Source organism: Patagioenas fasciata, chromosome 1 (genome assembly GCF_037038585.1).
Source record: "Patagioenas fasciata isolate bPatFas1 chromosome 1, bPatFas1.hap1, whole genome shotgun sequence".
NCBI lineage: Eukaryota > Metazoa > Chordata > Aves > Columbiformes > Columbidae > Patagioenas > Patagioenas fasciata.
In genome coordinates, this window is record NC_092520.1 from 140,981,527 (window position 1) to 140,995,109 (window position 13,583).

The 13,583-nt window shown below is 39.5% G+C and overlaps 1 protein-coding gene across 7 annotated transcripts in view; it reads right to left on the minus strand.

Annotated features, from left to right (window-relative positions):
• Positions 1-13,583, minus strand: part of SCUBE1 (signal peptide, CUB domain and EGF like domain containing 1) — a 248,528-nt gene that overhangs the window by 146,352 nt on the left and 88,593 nt on the right. For all 7 annotated transcript variants that reach the window (XM_071816413.1, XM_071816410.1, XM_071816414.1 and 4 more), the window contains one exon: positions 11,973-12,107. In XM_071816413.1, the coding sequence (XP_071672514.1) occupies positions 11,973-12,107 (135 nt within the window). The remainder of the gene's footprint in view (positions 1-11,972; positions 12,108-13,583) is intronic.

Sequence of the window (13,583 nt, forward strand, 5' to 3'; positions counted from 1 at the left end):
CAACACAGCCACACTGCTGACCACAATGTTGCTTTTGAGACAGCTCAACACTGAAGCACCTCCATGAAGTGAGTCATAATAAACACTAAGAGAAAATTAAGCCTTTACAGGTGTTTTTAGAGGAAACAAAGAAACAAAACAACCCCATAAAATATTTAATCAAATGACACATAAATAAACTTAGAGTGCTGGGAGCTATATTTACATTCTGGGTTTGGGCACTTGACAGCTAATAGTAAGAGGTGAATTTGATGGACACTCAGAAGTGGCAGCATTTACACTAGATCTAGAAAGCTGCAGAGCCAAGCTAAAAACATATCCACAGTCTGGACAACAGGAAAATTCCTTTAGCCATCTTATGTCTCTCTTATATGAAACTAATGAGAACAACATAAAAAACACAAAGGGGCTTTCTCTGTCTCCCACCACGGCTTTACTTTTAAAAGATCCACCTACTGAGAATTACCACCGGTGTTCTTTGATTTTATTGTTTTTCTGGCATTTTACTCTACCATGGGGCTATTTCACGGAGCACTTTAGTGAGCTCCTGACAAGTAATCCTCCAGATTAATTCAGAGTTCATTTGGCCGATAAGTGGTCAGCTTCCCTGTGAGATAGCACAGGGATGACAGCTCACTATCTCTTTCTGTGAATTCTTGGAAGATTGAACAGCACGAGGTATTTTCAGCTAATGCTAGCTGAAGACAAACGGTAACTTAGCCAAATGCTAAAAAGTCATGTTGAGATCTACACAGAAAGCTTTTTCAAAATAAATCTCCAGGTAAACATACTATTGAGGATTCAAGAGAGAGGGGCTAGGAGTATTGCTCACCAAAACCTGATTTCAAAGAGCTCATTACAGGCTTTTTTTTTTTAAACTGTACGTTTTTCAGACTCCAATTAGAGCAGAGTAATTAAATCTCCATTAAAGAAGCACTTAGGCCAAATGATAGCTTTTCCTGGGAAGCTTAGAGAGAGTTCTGAAAGCACTCTGTCTGGAGAGGCAAGGAACGGACACACAGTACTGGAGAGGGACAGGCAGACATGCAGCTGTCTGTAGGGCAGGGCAGGCCAGTCTCACCTCAAGCACAGCTTAAATGGCAGGAGTACTTTTTGTTTTGTTTGGCCTTTTCCCGGAAAGCTCCCCAACACTGAAATATTACATCTGTGAAAGGAGGCGCTTCAGAAACACTACCAAGAATAAGCGCCTTTACCCAGCAAATTTGGCTTCATGTTTGAGCTGTTTCTTGCACCAAGTGCCCCGTCCCTCCTCTTGATAAGGGAGTTTCATGGACATTGATGCTATAGTACAATACAACAGCCACCTATGGAGGCAGGCAAGTCTGCCTAACCACCACTACCATATAGTGCCAAGGACAATGCTTCCAGGTCAAAATGTTTCAGAGCTTTGATTTGTTTGTTTGTTCTATGATTATTTCTAATTATTATTACTATTATTACTCCAAGAAAAGCAGCTACTTCAGAGAAATTTTGGTTTAGTGGAAAAATACACTTCTTTAAAAAAAAATAAACAATGTTTACAACATTTGGTTGACCTGTTCAGGTAGTTGTGTTCCATCTCACTTTTCAGAAAACCCACACATTTCCAGTGTCAGTGTGGCTGCCTTCCCAGTACAAGGGCACAGTGCAGAGAGTCATCAGGAATCCTGAACTTCAGTAAGAAGTCAAGCTGCCTGGCACCATCCAAAATTGTTCAATTTCCAACAGTGAGCCAACAGAGAACCAACAGAACAAAAAGTGTAGGGAGGGAAGGCAGGAGAGGATGGGATTCGCAAAATGTGCTGTTATCCACTCGGCTCCCTGTGCTACATTTTGATCTCTAAACGTGTACGTGTAATTCATCAATCACTGATGTTAAAGTGCACCACGGATAAAAGAAGGGAATTAAATAACAGATCAAAAGAATAGAGCTCAGGATATCTGCATTCTGTTCCTAGTAGAAGCATACACAAGAACAGTTTTACAGAACAGGTTTGGTGAAATCAGCATAGCATCAATTAAACTGCTGGCTCTGGCAAATGATTCCTTCACAGTTTTTCTGAAAAGGTCTTAGGATTTCTACAGCCTTCCTGTGTAACTCTATGCAAGTTATTTAACTTTTCTTCTTCCCATATCTGTAGCTTACAGCACACGGCAAAATAGCTCCTATTTCAGAGGGGGTTCAGAGTCCTGAGGTAGTTTTTGTAGACTCCTATGACAGCCTCTAGTGAATTAGTGATTAGAAAAGCAAATAACTAGGAGTTCACTTCTGAAGCAGGCAGAACGAGAAATGCACGGCATAAGAACAATTCACATCACTGCTTCCCCTTCTTGGCATTTGCAGCATTCCAAACAAATGTCAGTTTAAATAACCAATTCTCATTACACTAAATACTGAAATGCCAACACCGATCATGTGAGTTTCTGTCAAAAATTAATGTGCGAGTAAGGAGGCTCTTAGTTTTGGCCTGTCTAGTACTTGGCAGTTTGATATGGATTGAAGATAGCAGCTATTCTATTATCCTCAGCCCGTGTTAACTGTAGGGAGAAAACCTGCCAACTCCGGTAAATCACTAATGTAACACAATACTTGCAGCACACTGTACTGGATATGATTGGCTTACATTGTGTGTGCAGCAATTTGGTCAGCTATAAATACAAAGAAGAACTTTTAAAAGAGGTGTTCCATATCAAAGAGGGACAAAAGTGCTGTTGCTTTTACTCAAAGGTGAATGCTTTATGTTGGAACAAGAGAAGACAGATTATTTGCAGCTACTCAGCACGGGTAAATCAGGCAAAGCCTTTTGAAAGCACTCAATCACACTATGCATCATGCACAAAAAGCAGGTGAACTGATTCATGGCACAAGCTCAATGCTCTTATCCATGGCAAACACAGTGCAGAGAGTAAGTCCAACAGCACATGATGCTTGTCTCCCTGTTCTATGTCTCTGTTTCCACATTTCTTGACTCCTGAGAAAAGCAAAGGAGTTGAACCTTTGCAAGGGTATCATCCTGATCACTTGCGCATGATTGCAGGTTGGCTTTGCAGTCTCAGCACATGACCCACTCCACTGAGAAAAACATTAGCTTGCAAAGACATTACTGCAGCTTGACTACACTACGACTAGACTGTGGTTTATACAGGAGGAGTGAGCTAAACAGAAAGAAAACTATGAGGGAGAGGATATTGAAAAGAAATGCCATTAGTGAGCCAGGGAATTAAGGAGACAGAGAAGTACAGATTTTGACTTGTGCCGTTTCACACCCTTCTCTTCTTCTTCAGTCTATTCGCCTCCACTTCACCTCATCCCCACTTGGCTGGCTGGCTGGCTGTCTGTCTCCCTCCTCCTCTTACTTTCTGTTTACCTGACATACCCTCATCTCACTCCCTTCTTCCCCTGTGCCCCCTCTTCAAAATATCTCATGGTGCTACTACAGTGGTTTTGCCATGAAAGTGTTCATAGTGACTATGTGTTTTGTGCTGTCCTCCGCCCGATGTTTGCCTTGTTTACTCAGGCTGTAAATTTTCCGTTTGTACAGAGTCTTGCGCAACCCAGCCCCATTCTTGACTGGTGCTCAAGTACAAAATGATCAAAATACCACCAAGAACAGTAACGAACCCAACAATTTTATGACCCAGATACTCCCAAGATATAAAGCTTAAAAGAGCAGGCAAGTATTCTTAGGCTTGAAAACATACATGGCTATTAAATACAAGCATCTTCCTTCTTATCTCCATTAACTCCTAATTATTTCAGAATAGCTCAGAGCAACCTCAAACATAATTACATGGAATTGAATAATAAATAGAACTCTTTAAATGCATAGTATGCACACCATATATAGGAGGGTAACAGTATCTATGAACAGGTATTTGGCATTCATATCTTGGATTCCTACTGGTTTATAGCCAAAACCACAGTGCAGTATTTATTGACCTCTAGAGAGTTTCTGCTGGATCACATCTCTGAGATTTGTCATGAATAGCAGAAAAGAGGAACAGTGCCTGCAACATGGTCTGTAGCTGATCTCTCTGCACAGTGAAAAGTACAAGACATACACAGAGAGACCCATAGTGACTACAGGTGGTATGAAAGATGCTCAGCATCTTTACACAGTATTCAAAGCAGGCCCTGAATCCATCATTATACCCCTGATGGCATGAGAGTGACATATCATGACAAATACAACGTATGCTATACGTAAAACAGAGTCCATTTGTTGTGTTCACGTGTGAATACAAGCTTTTTTCCAGTACACTCTGGCTTAATATTCTTCCCAGATCTTTCTCACCTGATGTTTCAGTCAACTGGATACTAGAGGCCTTTAAAAAACATGTCAGTTCTTTTATTTAGTATAATCCTGCTATACCCGGAGCAGACAGAATGAACAGAACATTGGTTCCCTTCCAATGCTATTGAATGATTGAGTGTGAAAGCCTCCTTTGCATATTTTCTCTCTTTAATTTTTTTTTCTAATGTACTACGTTCCAGTGTGTTTTCCCATTCATGCGTACAGCTTTCCCATCTTGTCAGCACTGACAGTCAGTCAGTTGCTGAGCTACAGACTGTTCACTGCACTTTCTGTCACACAGGTGTGGAGAGATTTTTGATCTGACTTACAAATTCCCTGCTCCCCCTGGCAAACTGGTTGGCTGTCATGCTGCTGCAGGGTGTTTCAAACAGCTGCTCTTTCCAAGGCACACTACTTTACATCTCCAGCTTCATTATTTCTTCCACACTTCTTTTCTCCCTTTAGTTTCTTCCTTTCCATACCAAAAGGGATTGACACTGGAGCCATGCAGAAACAACTACTGTACCACGAAACTATTTCAAATTTTGGCTCATTAAGAAATTATCTGCATGTCCTAGTTTATCACTTAGTCAGTCATGTTCACCAGTCTGTCCATACTTTTACTACTGTTCAAGCACTATATACAAATTGCAGATGTGACTTCAGTTTATGTTTTCTAGTACATCTAGGCTTTAATTTTTTTAGTATTATTTTATTTTCTTCTTTGTAGTTGTTTTTTAAATATTTGTCTGTTCTGATCAGCACACTTAAATCTGAGACCTGCTACAGGACAGCTTCTGCACAACACTCTTAGAATTCAATCCCAGATGTTGGCAAAATTTGGCATTCTGCTCCTGTTCCTGAGCACTGGGAGATGTCTCCTTTCAGTTTCAATGAACTCACCACCACTGCATCCTGCTAACCACCAGGTTTACTGCTGCATTCAATCTCAGCTGAAGCAAAGCAGCAGAGGGTATTGATTACTCAACAAAATTCAGTTTTCTTTCTGAACTAAACCTAATTCAAAGTCCCCAAAAAATGTGAAGCACAATATTTTTCCTTCAGAAGGAAAGTGAGCTATAAAACTAAGGCAGAATATGTAGAGACTTCATTTTTTTTTGAGTAGAAGTAAGATATGGGTCTGAATTGGTGCCTAGGAACTCAATGAGGGCCTGCAACAAACTCTACTTGACTATATTTAACTTTGCAACTTGGCATATACTGAAACTCTATCTTGATTTCATACCCTATATCATTTCCTCACATCCTGGTTTCCACTGGGACTGCCCTGAGAAACAGAACTGCAGCTGCTCTAGTGGGGTGAATCTATCCCACAGTTCAGACACAGTCACAAGAACTTTAGACAATACTGTAAACTTCTACAGCTCAATTTTCTTACCTATAAAAGGAAGCTTGAAGCCTCATGTTTCAGATGCATTTAAAATTTTTGTAAGCCAAAAGTGACATGCCTTTGCCTCCAACTCTATAACATCCTAAGCAGTCCCTATTTAAGCTGTTATTTATTGAAGGCCTTAACATGAAAAGCTAAGGGAAAACAAAAAACAAAACAAACAAACAAACAAACAAACTGACAATTTTGATACTTAAAGCTTTGATTTTTCAGTTTTATTTGGATAGACTTAGTTTTATTTAAACAGCACTTAAAGGACAGCTACAAAGTGGATGGAGGTTCTCTTTGCACAAGGAGTCACATGGAGAAGACAAAGGGCAATGGGTATAAGTTTCATGGTGAGAAGTTCTCTCTTGGCATAAGAAAGCAATTTTTTTACAATGAGAACAACCTCCCCAGGGAGATTGTAGAGTCCCCATTGCTGGTGGATTTCAAGATGTGACTAGTCTGCACTTGATATTCTCGTCTAGGCTTCCCTTCCCACAAAAGGTTGGACCAGACAATCTGTCGATGTCCCTTCCAACTTAGGCTGTTCTATGGTTCTGTGAGGCTACTTACCTTCACATCTAGTCCTAAACTTTCACTTAATACTGTTTTTTATGATTATATAATTACTACTTCAACTCACAGTTGAACTTAAGTCAGATCACACTTAAACTAGTTTTACACCAGTGTAATTTTACTTGTCCTAATAATGGTAAATTACTGATATATGAAAGGGGAGAGATCAGGCCTAACAGAGGATATTTTTTGCTTATACCAGGTGTTTCCACCTGTTGCATTTTCCCTCCAGACAAATTACAAACTCCTTCCATTCCAGAGGAATGGAGAAAGCAAATGTAAGTTGACCTTCACACAGGCTACTGCAGCAAGTAAGAATCCCTGAAACCAAAGTACAGCAAGTTTCATGGCTTATACACAGTTTTAAAAGGTTACACGCTTTTAACAGGGCACAATGACATTTAAAATGGTTTATTGAGCCTTTTTTTTCTGGATATGTTCTGTGTCCTGTATTCTGTGAAAGACAATCAATTGAACTATTTATTCAAAATGTATCATGGGAATGTATGAACAGACAAGTTTCTATTACACTTAGGTCATACTATGTGCAATTTTAGGAAATAGCTTCCAAGACCACAGTATTTTTGTCCAGATAAAACTTAGGGTGCCTGAAAGGTTTTCTTATTATTTTATCTAAAAGCATATGAATTTATTTCCTTAACATTTACTTTACATATATTCCTCTCCTTTACAATCATATTAGGATTCCAATTTAAAAAGACAAATAGGACTATTCTGAAGCTCCAGTGAATGGGATGCCTGTACTCAAGGTATCAATGGTGAAATATATTCAAGTAATGGAGTAATTTAACCGGTTACATCACCATGAAAGAGCTTTCATAGTTGAGATGAGAAACCTTGTACTTCATAAAGTCTGGAACAGTGCTGGCAACACTTAATTATACAGTCACCCTTCCACATTAATCTAAATATTAATAGATGATTGTGCTTTCTGTAGAAAAAGCACCTCTGTTCTCTAAAGTGCTTTGTAGAAATTCTGAGTCACAATAACCTTCTTGCCTAGAGTCCCACAAGGCACCAGCACCAGAGATGGGAATGAAGTCCAGAATCCCAGCCTGTAACCTTTCCTGCACTGACTGGGGATCATGCTTCTTCCCAGGGAGTCCCAGCACATCATTCTGCCGCTATAAAATCACACTGAGCTAAGAAAACAGGTAACACTGAAAATAAATCATGGAAAGTAGGAATGAAAAAAATGGAATAAAGGTGGTTTTATAATCCTTAGAACAAGAATGAACTTCCTAGTTTGACATCAGCTGACCAAAGGACTCCTATGCTACTACTGCAAAATTAACAAGCATTTAAACATATAATCAAGTTTAATGGGTTACTATGTATCAGCACAAGCATAGTAAGCCATTTCATAAACCCATTTAGCCCATGACAAATACAAGACAACTTGGCTTAGCATGTCTCCCTTTTCTCTGGGACTACACTGTTACACTTTTAGCGTAGAAAAGAGACAAGCTGGTTTTGAGACTGTAGCACAGTAATTTGCTAAGTTGTGGTAGCTTGACGTTATGTCAAACTTCCTAACTCTGCTAAGAACATAACGCTAATGGGATACAGGGAAGTGAAAAAGCGTTTCCTTGCCAAACGTTTTTTAAACAGCCTTGAAAATGATAGTGACAACCGTGTAAAAAGCTTTTCCGCTATTTGACCAGACCATCATAATTTCTAGCCTTCTATAGCCTGGTACTTCTCCACCTCTTCTTGTCTCCGTTTATAGTTACCATTCCTAATTGCACCAGCCTTTTCAGCTTACTTAGCACTAGCTGTATAAAAACATTGGCAGTCAATGATTAGCAGATATAAGATCATTAGTATAATTATGCTTTAGGTAGACATTCAGGGGATGGAATCTAAAATCACAGAAGTCTTCCTAGCCACAGAACTCCTGAGGTATCTGGTGTGTAAGCAAATCACCTTCGTGCTTTAGGAGACTCGCCCTCTGGAGGTGGGACAGCAATGGTTTCCTCTAACACTTCACCTGAGAATTATGGTTGGTAAGGCAGTTTGTAGCCAGGGCTCCTGATAACAATACCTTTTATACTTGTAATGCAAATAGGACATACCGTACCCTTTGTTATCTATCTCTAAACTTCAATGGAGATGCAGACATATAGCTAAACTCTATTTTGATGCTTTTTCAACCAACTTTGCTGTCACTAGGACTTTAAGGATGTGCCCAAGGGCTTTGCTGAATTGGGGCTTTTGGCTTATCATCAAATTAAGGGCAATAAGCTGTAACCCACTCACCTGACCCAGTCACAGCTGCAGCATACAATACTAATCTACACATTTATTAAACACATGCTCCCTCTGGAGCTGGAGATGATACAGTAACAGCTGGTTTATTCTGGTTTCTTTTTAAGTCACGAAGAAACAAATACAAATGTGTCTCTGGCATAATTCAGTGTTCATGCCTACTATCACAATTAAGATGTACTAACATTAATAACGGTTAAGTTCTCTGTATCTTTTGCAATGTATTCTCCCACCCATTCTCTCTCCCTGTTGTTGCCATTATTATTGTGAATAAACTAGTACAGAAATCTGACTTGGCAAAAGGAAATTAAGTTTTATGCAAAAATAAATGAGGTAAGTTGTACTGGGCATAGTATCCTCCCAAAAGATACTGAAACTAAACATAAGAAATCAGTAAGTCTATAATGAAGGACAGTGAAACAAAGCAAATACTGGGAAAACATGCTTTACCCTGACTTTAATGTCAGCCTGGCCTCCCATTGGTATAAAATTCATATTTCTCTGTGGATCATTAATCTTTTTTGTCCATGGGAAATAATAAGAACACTACTAGATGGCAAGTAAACATGTCATTTGGGACACAAGGATGATATTAAAAGCCCCTACCATGAAATCCAGTGTGTCTTTTAATCACAGCTTGTGGGTAGGAGCGTGGTGGTACAATTGCCCAAAACACTGGGACAGGCACAGCACCATCTCTGGAAGCTGAGGAAATTCTCACAGCAGCCGATGATTCCATGGAGGGTGGCGCCTCATGTCGGAAGACACCTTTCCCTTTGCTGCTTAGTGCATAAAGGGACATATTCCTTCCTCTGCTCAATCCCTAGGAGAATACACAGTGCCCTTTTTCAACTCTGAAACTACATCATTTGCACGTCCTGATGAGCTCAGAGCACATGATCAGCACCAGCCTTGCTGATGGTCAAGGCAGGTGAGCTGGGCCTGCAGACAAGGCCTTACTTAGATTTGGTACTGCTCCCTCCAGTCCGAACTCATCCCAACTCCAAGGACATCCTAAGCATCTTGCAATGCTTCTCCCCTTTTCCCAAGACATTTGAAAACAGGAGGGAAAAGGTGTCAGCAAACTGTATTAAGAACCTCGTGGTTGATTATTTTAGGCTAGCAAAGTCCTTGAAGAGACTTTAGGTAACATCAAGGACACTGAGATTGTGTGACTGCACATGCATTTTTCAGAGACAGGAAAGTAATCTCACTGCAATTAATGGATCTTATTATGCTCAAAGTCAACAAGCTTGCTGAGGGGCTTTGGCAAGTCAGCACCTTTGTGTTTGGGTGTCAGTGCTGGCTCTGTGCCCTTTGTCTACTTCAGCCTTGTTTACCAACAGAGGTATAGACACAATATAGCCCCGGGCACAGTTCTGGCTAAATAAGTTGATGTGTATTTTTGTGTTTCAACAGTTTCTGTAGCAGTGCTTACAAGTGAGATGGAAAAAAGTATGTAAATGCAGATATTTAAAAAGCCATTTACTTTCTCCCCGTGCATGTTTACTATTTGCAGTTCAGTCACCTCTGACAACTGAAAGAGATCATTTCAGCTCATTTCTTTCCTCCAGCATACCCGCCTGATATCATTCTGTGGGGGATCATGGTACCACAGTGTTTGCTGTTATTGCAAATTGGTACTTTATTTTTGAAAAGCTAATAGTTTGTTCTTAAAACACTTCGCAATCACTGTTGGTCTATTTGGTAGGCTCCTTATTTTTTTCAAAACTAAAATAATTTGAAGATGTTGCTACAAATTAAATGTCCACATCTTACATGAAATTTTCTTTGTAAACAAGTTAACATTAATACATTATTCCCATGCATATTTATTATGTGCATGCAGCAGTCAACTTACAAATCCAGTCCCCCAGTCCTTCCGGCAAACTAGGAATTCTCTTTGCGATAAAAACTTACCCTTTTCCCTCGATAGATCTATTCCTTAGAAGCAACTTTTGCCTTTGGAGTCTTGTTTTTCATTTATTTCATTAGTTTCCATCTCAGATAACTAAATTCTCTTTTATTACAGCTGGGAATTTTTATAACGTGCAAATTGAAATAATGATTGTATTGCAGTACTCTGCAAGTGGTTTTCATTAAGCCTCCAGCTACTATTCCTTGCTCTGTTGGATATCTTTGTATCAGGGTTACTTTACATTGGACAGAAATTTGAACAATTTATTTTGAAAAGAATGACTAAAAACCTATTAGATAACAACCTTTAAAATGCCCTGGTTGCTGGAGCTTAATTGTATGTTCTTATCATAATTAAAATACCTCAATTGCTTAAAACTTAACAACCATGCTATAAAGCGGACCTGTGAATATATTCCTGAGATTCACAGTTCTGAAAAATCAAAATTCCTACTTGCCTTCACAATTCTGTGGAAGCAGACACACATTTATACACACAGAAATACATTTACATTTCTGAGATGCTACACTACAATGTTTTGCTTTCTTGTCAACAGAATGACTAAATTCATACTCTGCGTTCAAGTAGGATTTTCTGGTTAATTTTAGTGACTTCAAATAGTTCAGAACCATTTGTGTGGCTTATTAAAATTTACAGCGTGCTTACATTGTTGATCACCAGACTCATCTTGCTACTTTGTCATTCTATATTGCCTATTGGTAAATGAGTTTGCTAGCGTATATTCTCATTGCTACCAGGGTCACCAGAAGTCTGAATGAACACATAAAGAGTCCACTTAATTGCAAAGATTTATAGCTATGCTGTTTTCTTTTCTCCCTTTCCACTCTAACTTGTCTTCCATGTCTGACATGTATAGAAAAGGGAGAGCTGCTTATTATAGTCAAAATCAGCAGCAGGCAAGGATCACACTTTTGCAGGGATTCCTTATTTCTACTGCTAGTGCATAGGCAACAGAAAAGCGGTTTTCTAATCCACCCTAGACAGGGTACTGAACCAAAGAAAAATACTGTGTCAATATAATATCAGCCATCATCAGTCTGCAATGAAGCAATGAGCTACATGACTGGCAAAAAACCTATAACCTGTATAACTTTCAGAAGCAATGAGCTGTTCATTTTGACTTGAGATACCATGTTCTCTAAGGTGGAAGACAGGGGAACTATCATGCAACAAACAGATGAGAAATTTTTAAGTCTTGCAAACTCAGAAGCAGAAAGCTGTCATTTGAAAATCTGCCTCTGCCTGCCCAAAAAAGTCTGCTGTTTAAACCATGTATAATTTCTGTGTCAAACTAAAGCCTTTTCCCCATCTTATTTATGGCTCTATTATAAGTTTGAGTAGCAGAAGAATTAATCAATTGGAACCAGCCAGTGAAATGATTTTGGAAGCTCTGCATGTAAAAAATATCTCCCAGTTTCTGCATTTCTGATTGAACACAGTTATTCTAAAGAACAGAGTTTACACACGGAAAACTTACCAATGGAGCGATGAATGCAGGTATGCTGGTTATCACTCAGAAAAAAGCCCTCTTTGCACTGACATTCATAGCTGCCCATAGTATTTACACAAATCTGCTGGCACCCTCCATTGTTATCCTGACACTCATCAACATCTAGAAGAGAGAAGGAAAAATAAATGCAAGATAATGTACAGATTCAGAAAATACATCTAGAAGAGCAAGGAATCCACAAAAAGGTACACTGTAAATTAAGCTAATGAAAACTACCCGAACCCCATCAGAGTTAATCCAAATTAATCCATCTGATTCTTTTTCCTGCATCTAGGTTTAAAGTTAACATAAAAAACAGCAGGGAGGGGAGTCCAGCTAAGCCTCCATGCGTTCTGAGCTGCAAATTGATTTCCAATGCACAATGAATGTTAACGGCCTAAAAAGGCTGTGACCCCATCTGCCAAGTGTGGTGTTGCACTCTGTCATTCCCACTCCACTTGGAAAGACATACTTCAGGCCTACAGTAATTTCTAGCAGGGATAGCAGGCAAACACAAAGGGCATTACTGGGTGAAAAGAGGCTTTATAGAGTTCTGGTCTTGAACAGAACAGCATGTTTCAATTACTGGAGTCATAACCTCCTACTTTGTCAGTTTGTTTAATGTTGTTTAATGAAAAGAAGGCTTCTTAAATCTAAATGTTCCATGTCTGTATTGTCATTTTAATAGGCAAATATATAAAACCACAAAGGCAGTATTAGCTACTGGCTGTTTTGAGGATCCCTGCCTACCCTCCATCACCTCTCTTTGGCATTAAAGTTTTTATGCTGTTGTGTTTAACAGAGGCATATGGTTCAGCATTGGGAAATCATGCCCACTAAAACATATGTGACCCACATTCAACCTTGCAACTCCCCTGTTTTACTCATAAAAGGTATACCATGCCCATTTTCTCCTTTTGGTGTGTGTTTGGGTTTTTTTTTTGGTTTGGGCTTTTTTCTCCTCTGGATAAAAGCAACCTGTCACCTGAAAAATCCATGTTTTCATTTATTTTGGAGACTCTGCAACCAGTTAGTTATTTTACAGTATGTGTCAACATGTCAGCAAATGAGTTGGTGGTTGGTGTGTGTTTTGCTTTCATTTTGGTTTTGGAGGGGGAGGAAAAACCACAACAAAGCTAAATGATCCACAATGTTCAAAACCTCAGAAGAGCTGGCACAACTTCTACAGGAATTAATTCATCCAGGGCTGGCCACAATACGCTAAGGTAAAACCAGCTGCTTTTGCCAATGCTCTTGCAGGCAAGGCCAGGAAGCTCTGAAATGCTGGAGAAACTCAGCTGGTAACTAATGCAGGAACACTGGCTGTTTCTGGTAGCTTGTTCGACTAAGCCTGCCACTTCTGTTTGCGCTGGTGCGCTGCCTGCGCTTCATGTGACAGAAATTGTAGCTCTTTCTGAGAGAAAAAAAAACTCCAGGGCAATTACAGCAGTACACGGGGAAATCAGGTAGTCTCCTCCCGCCTTGAACTACAATGCAAGTGTGGAGACAGTCCTTGTCCTTTTTTTTATTTACCAGGAAATGTTGAGCACTATTGCCTCAAATTTTCTGTATCAAAATCCTTCCTGCCCTCAGTTCTTA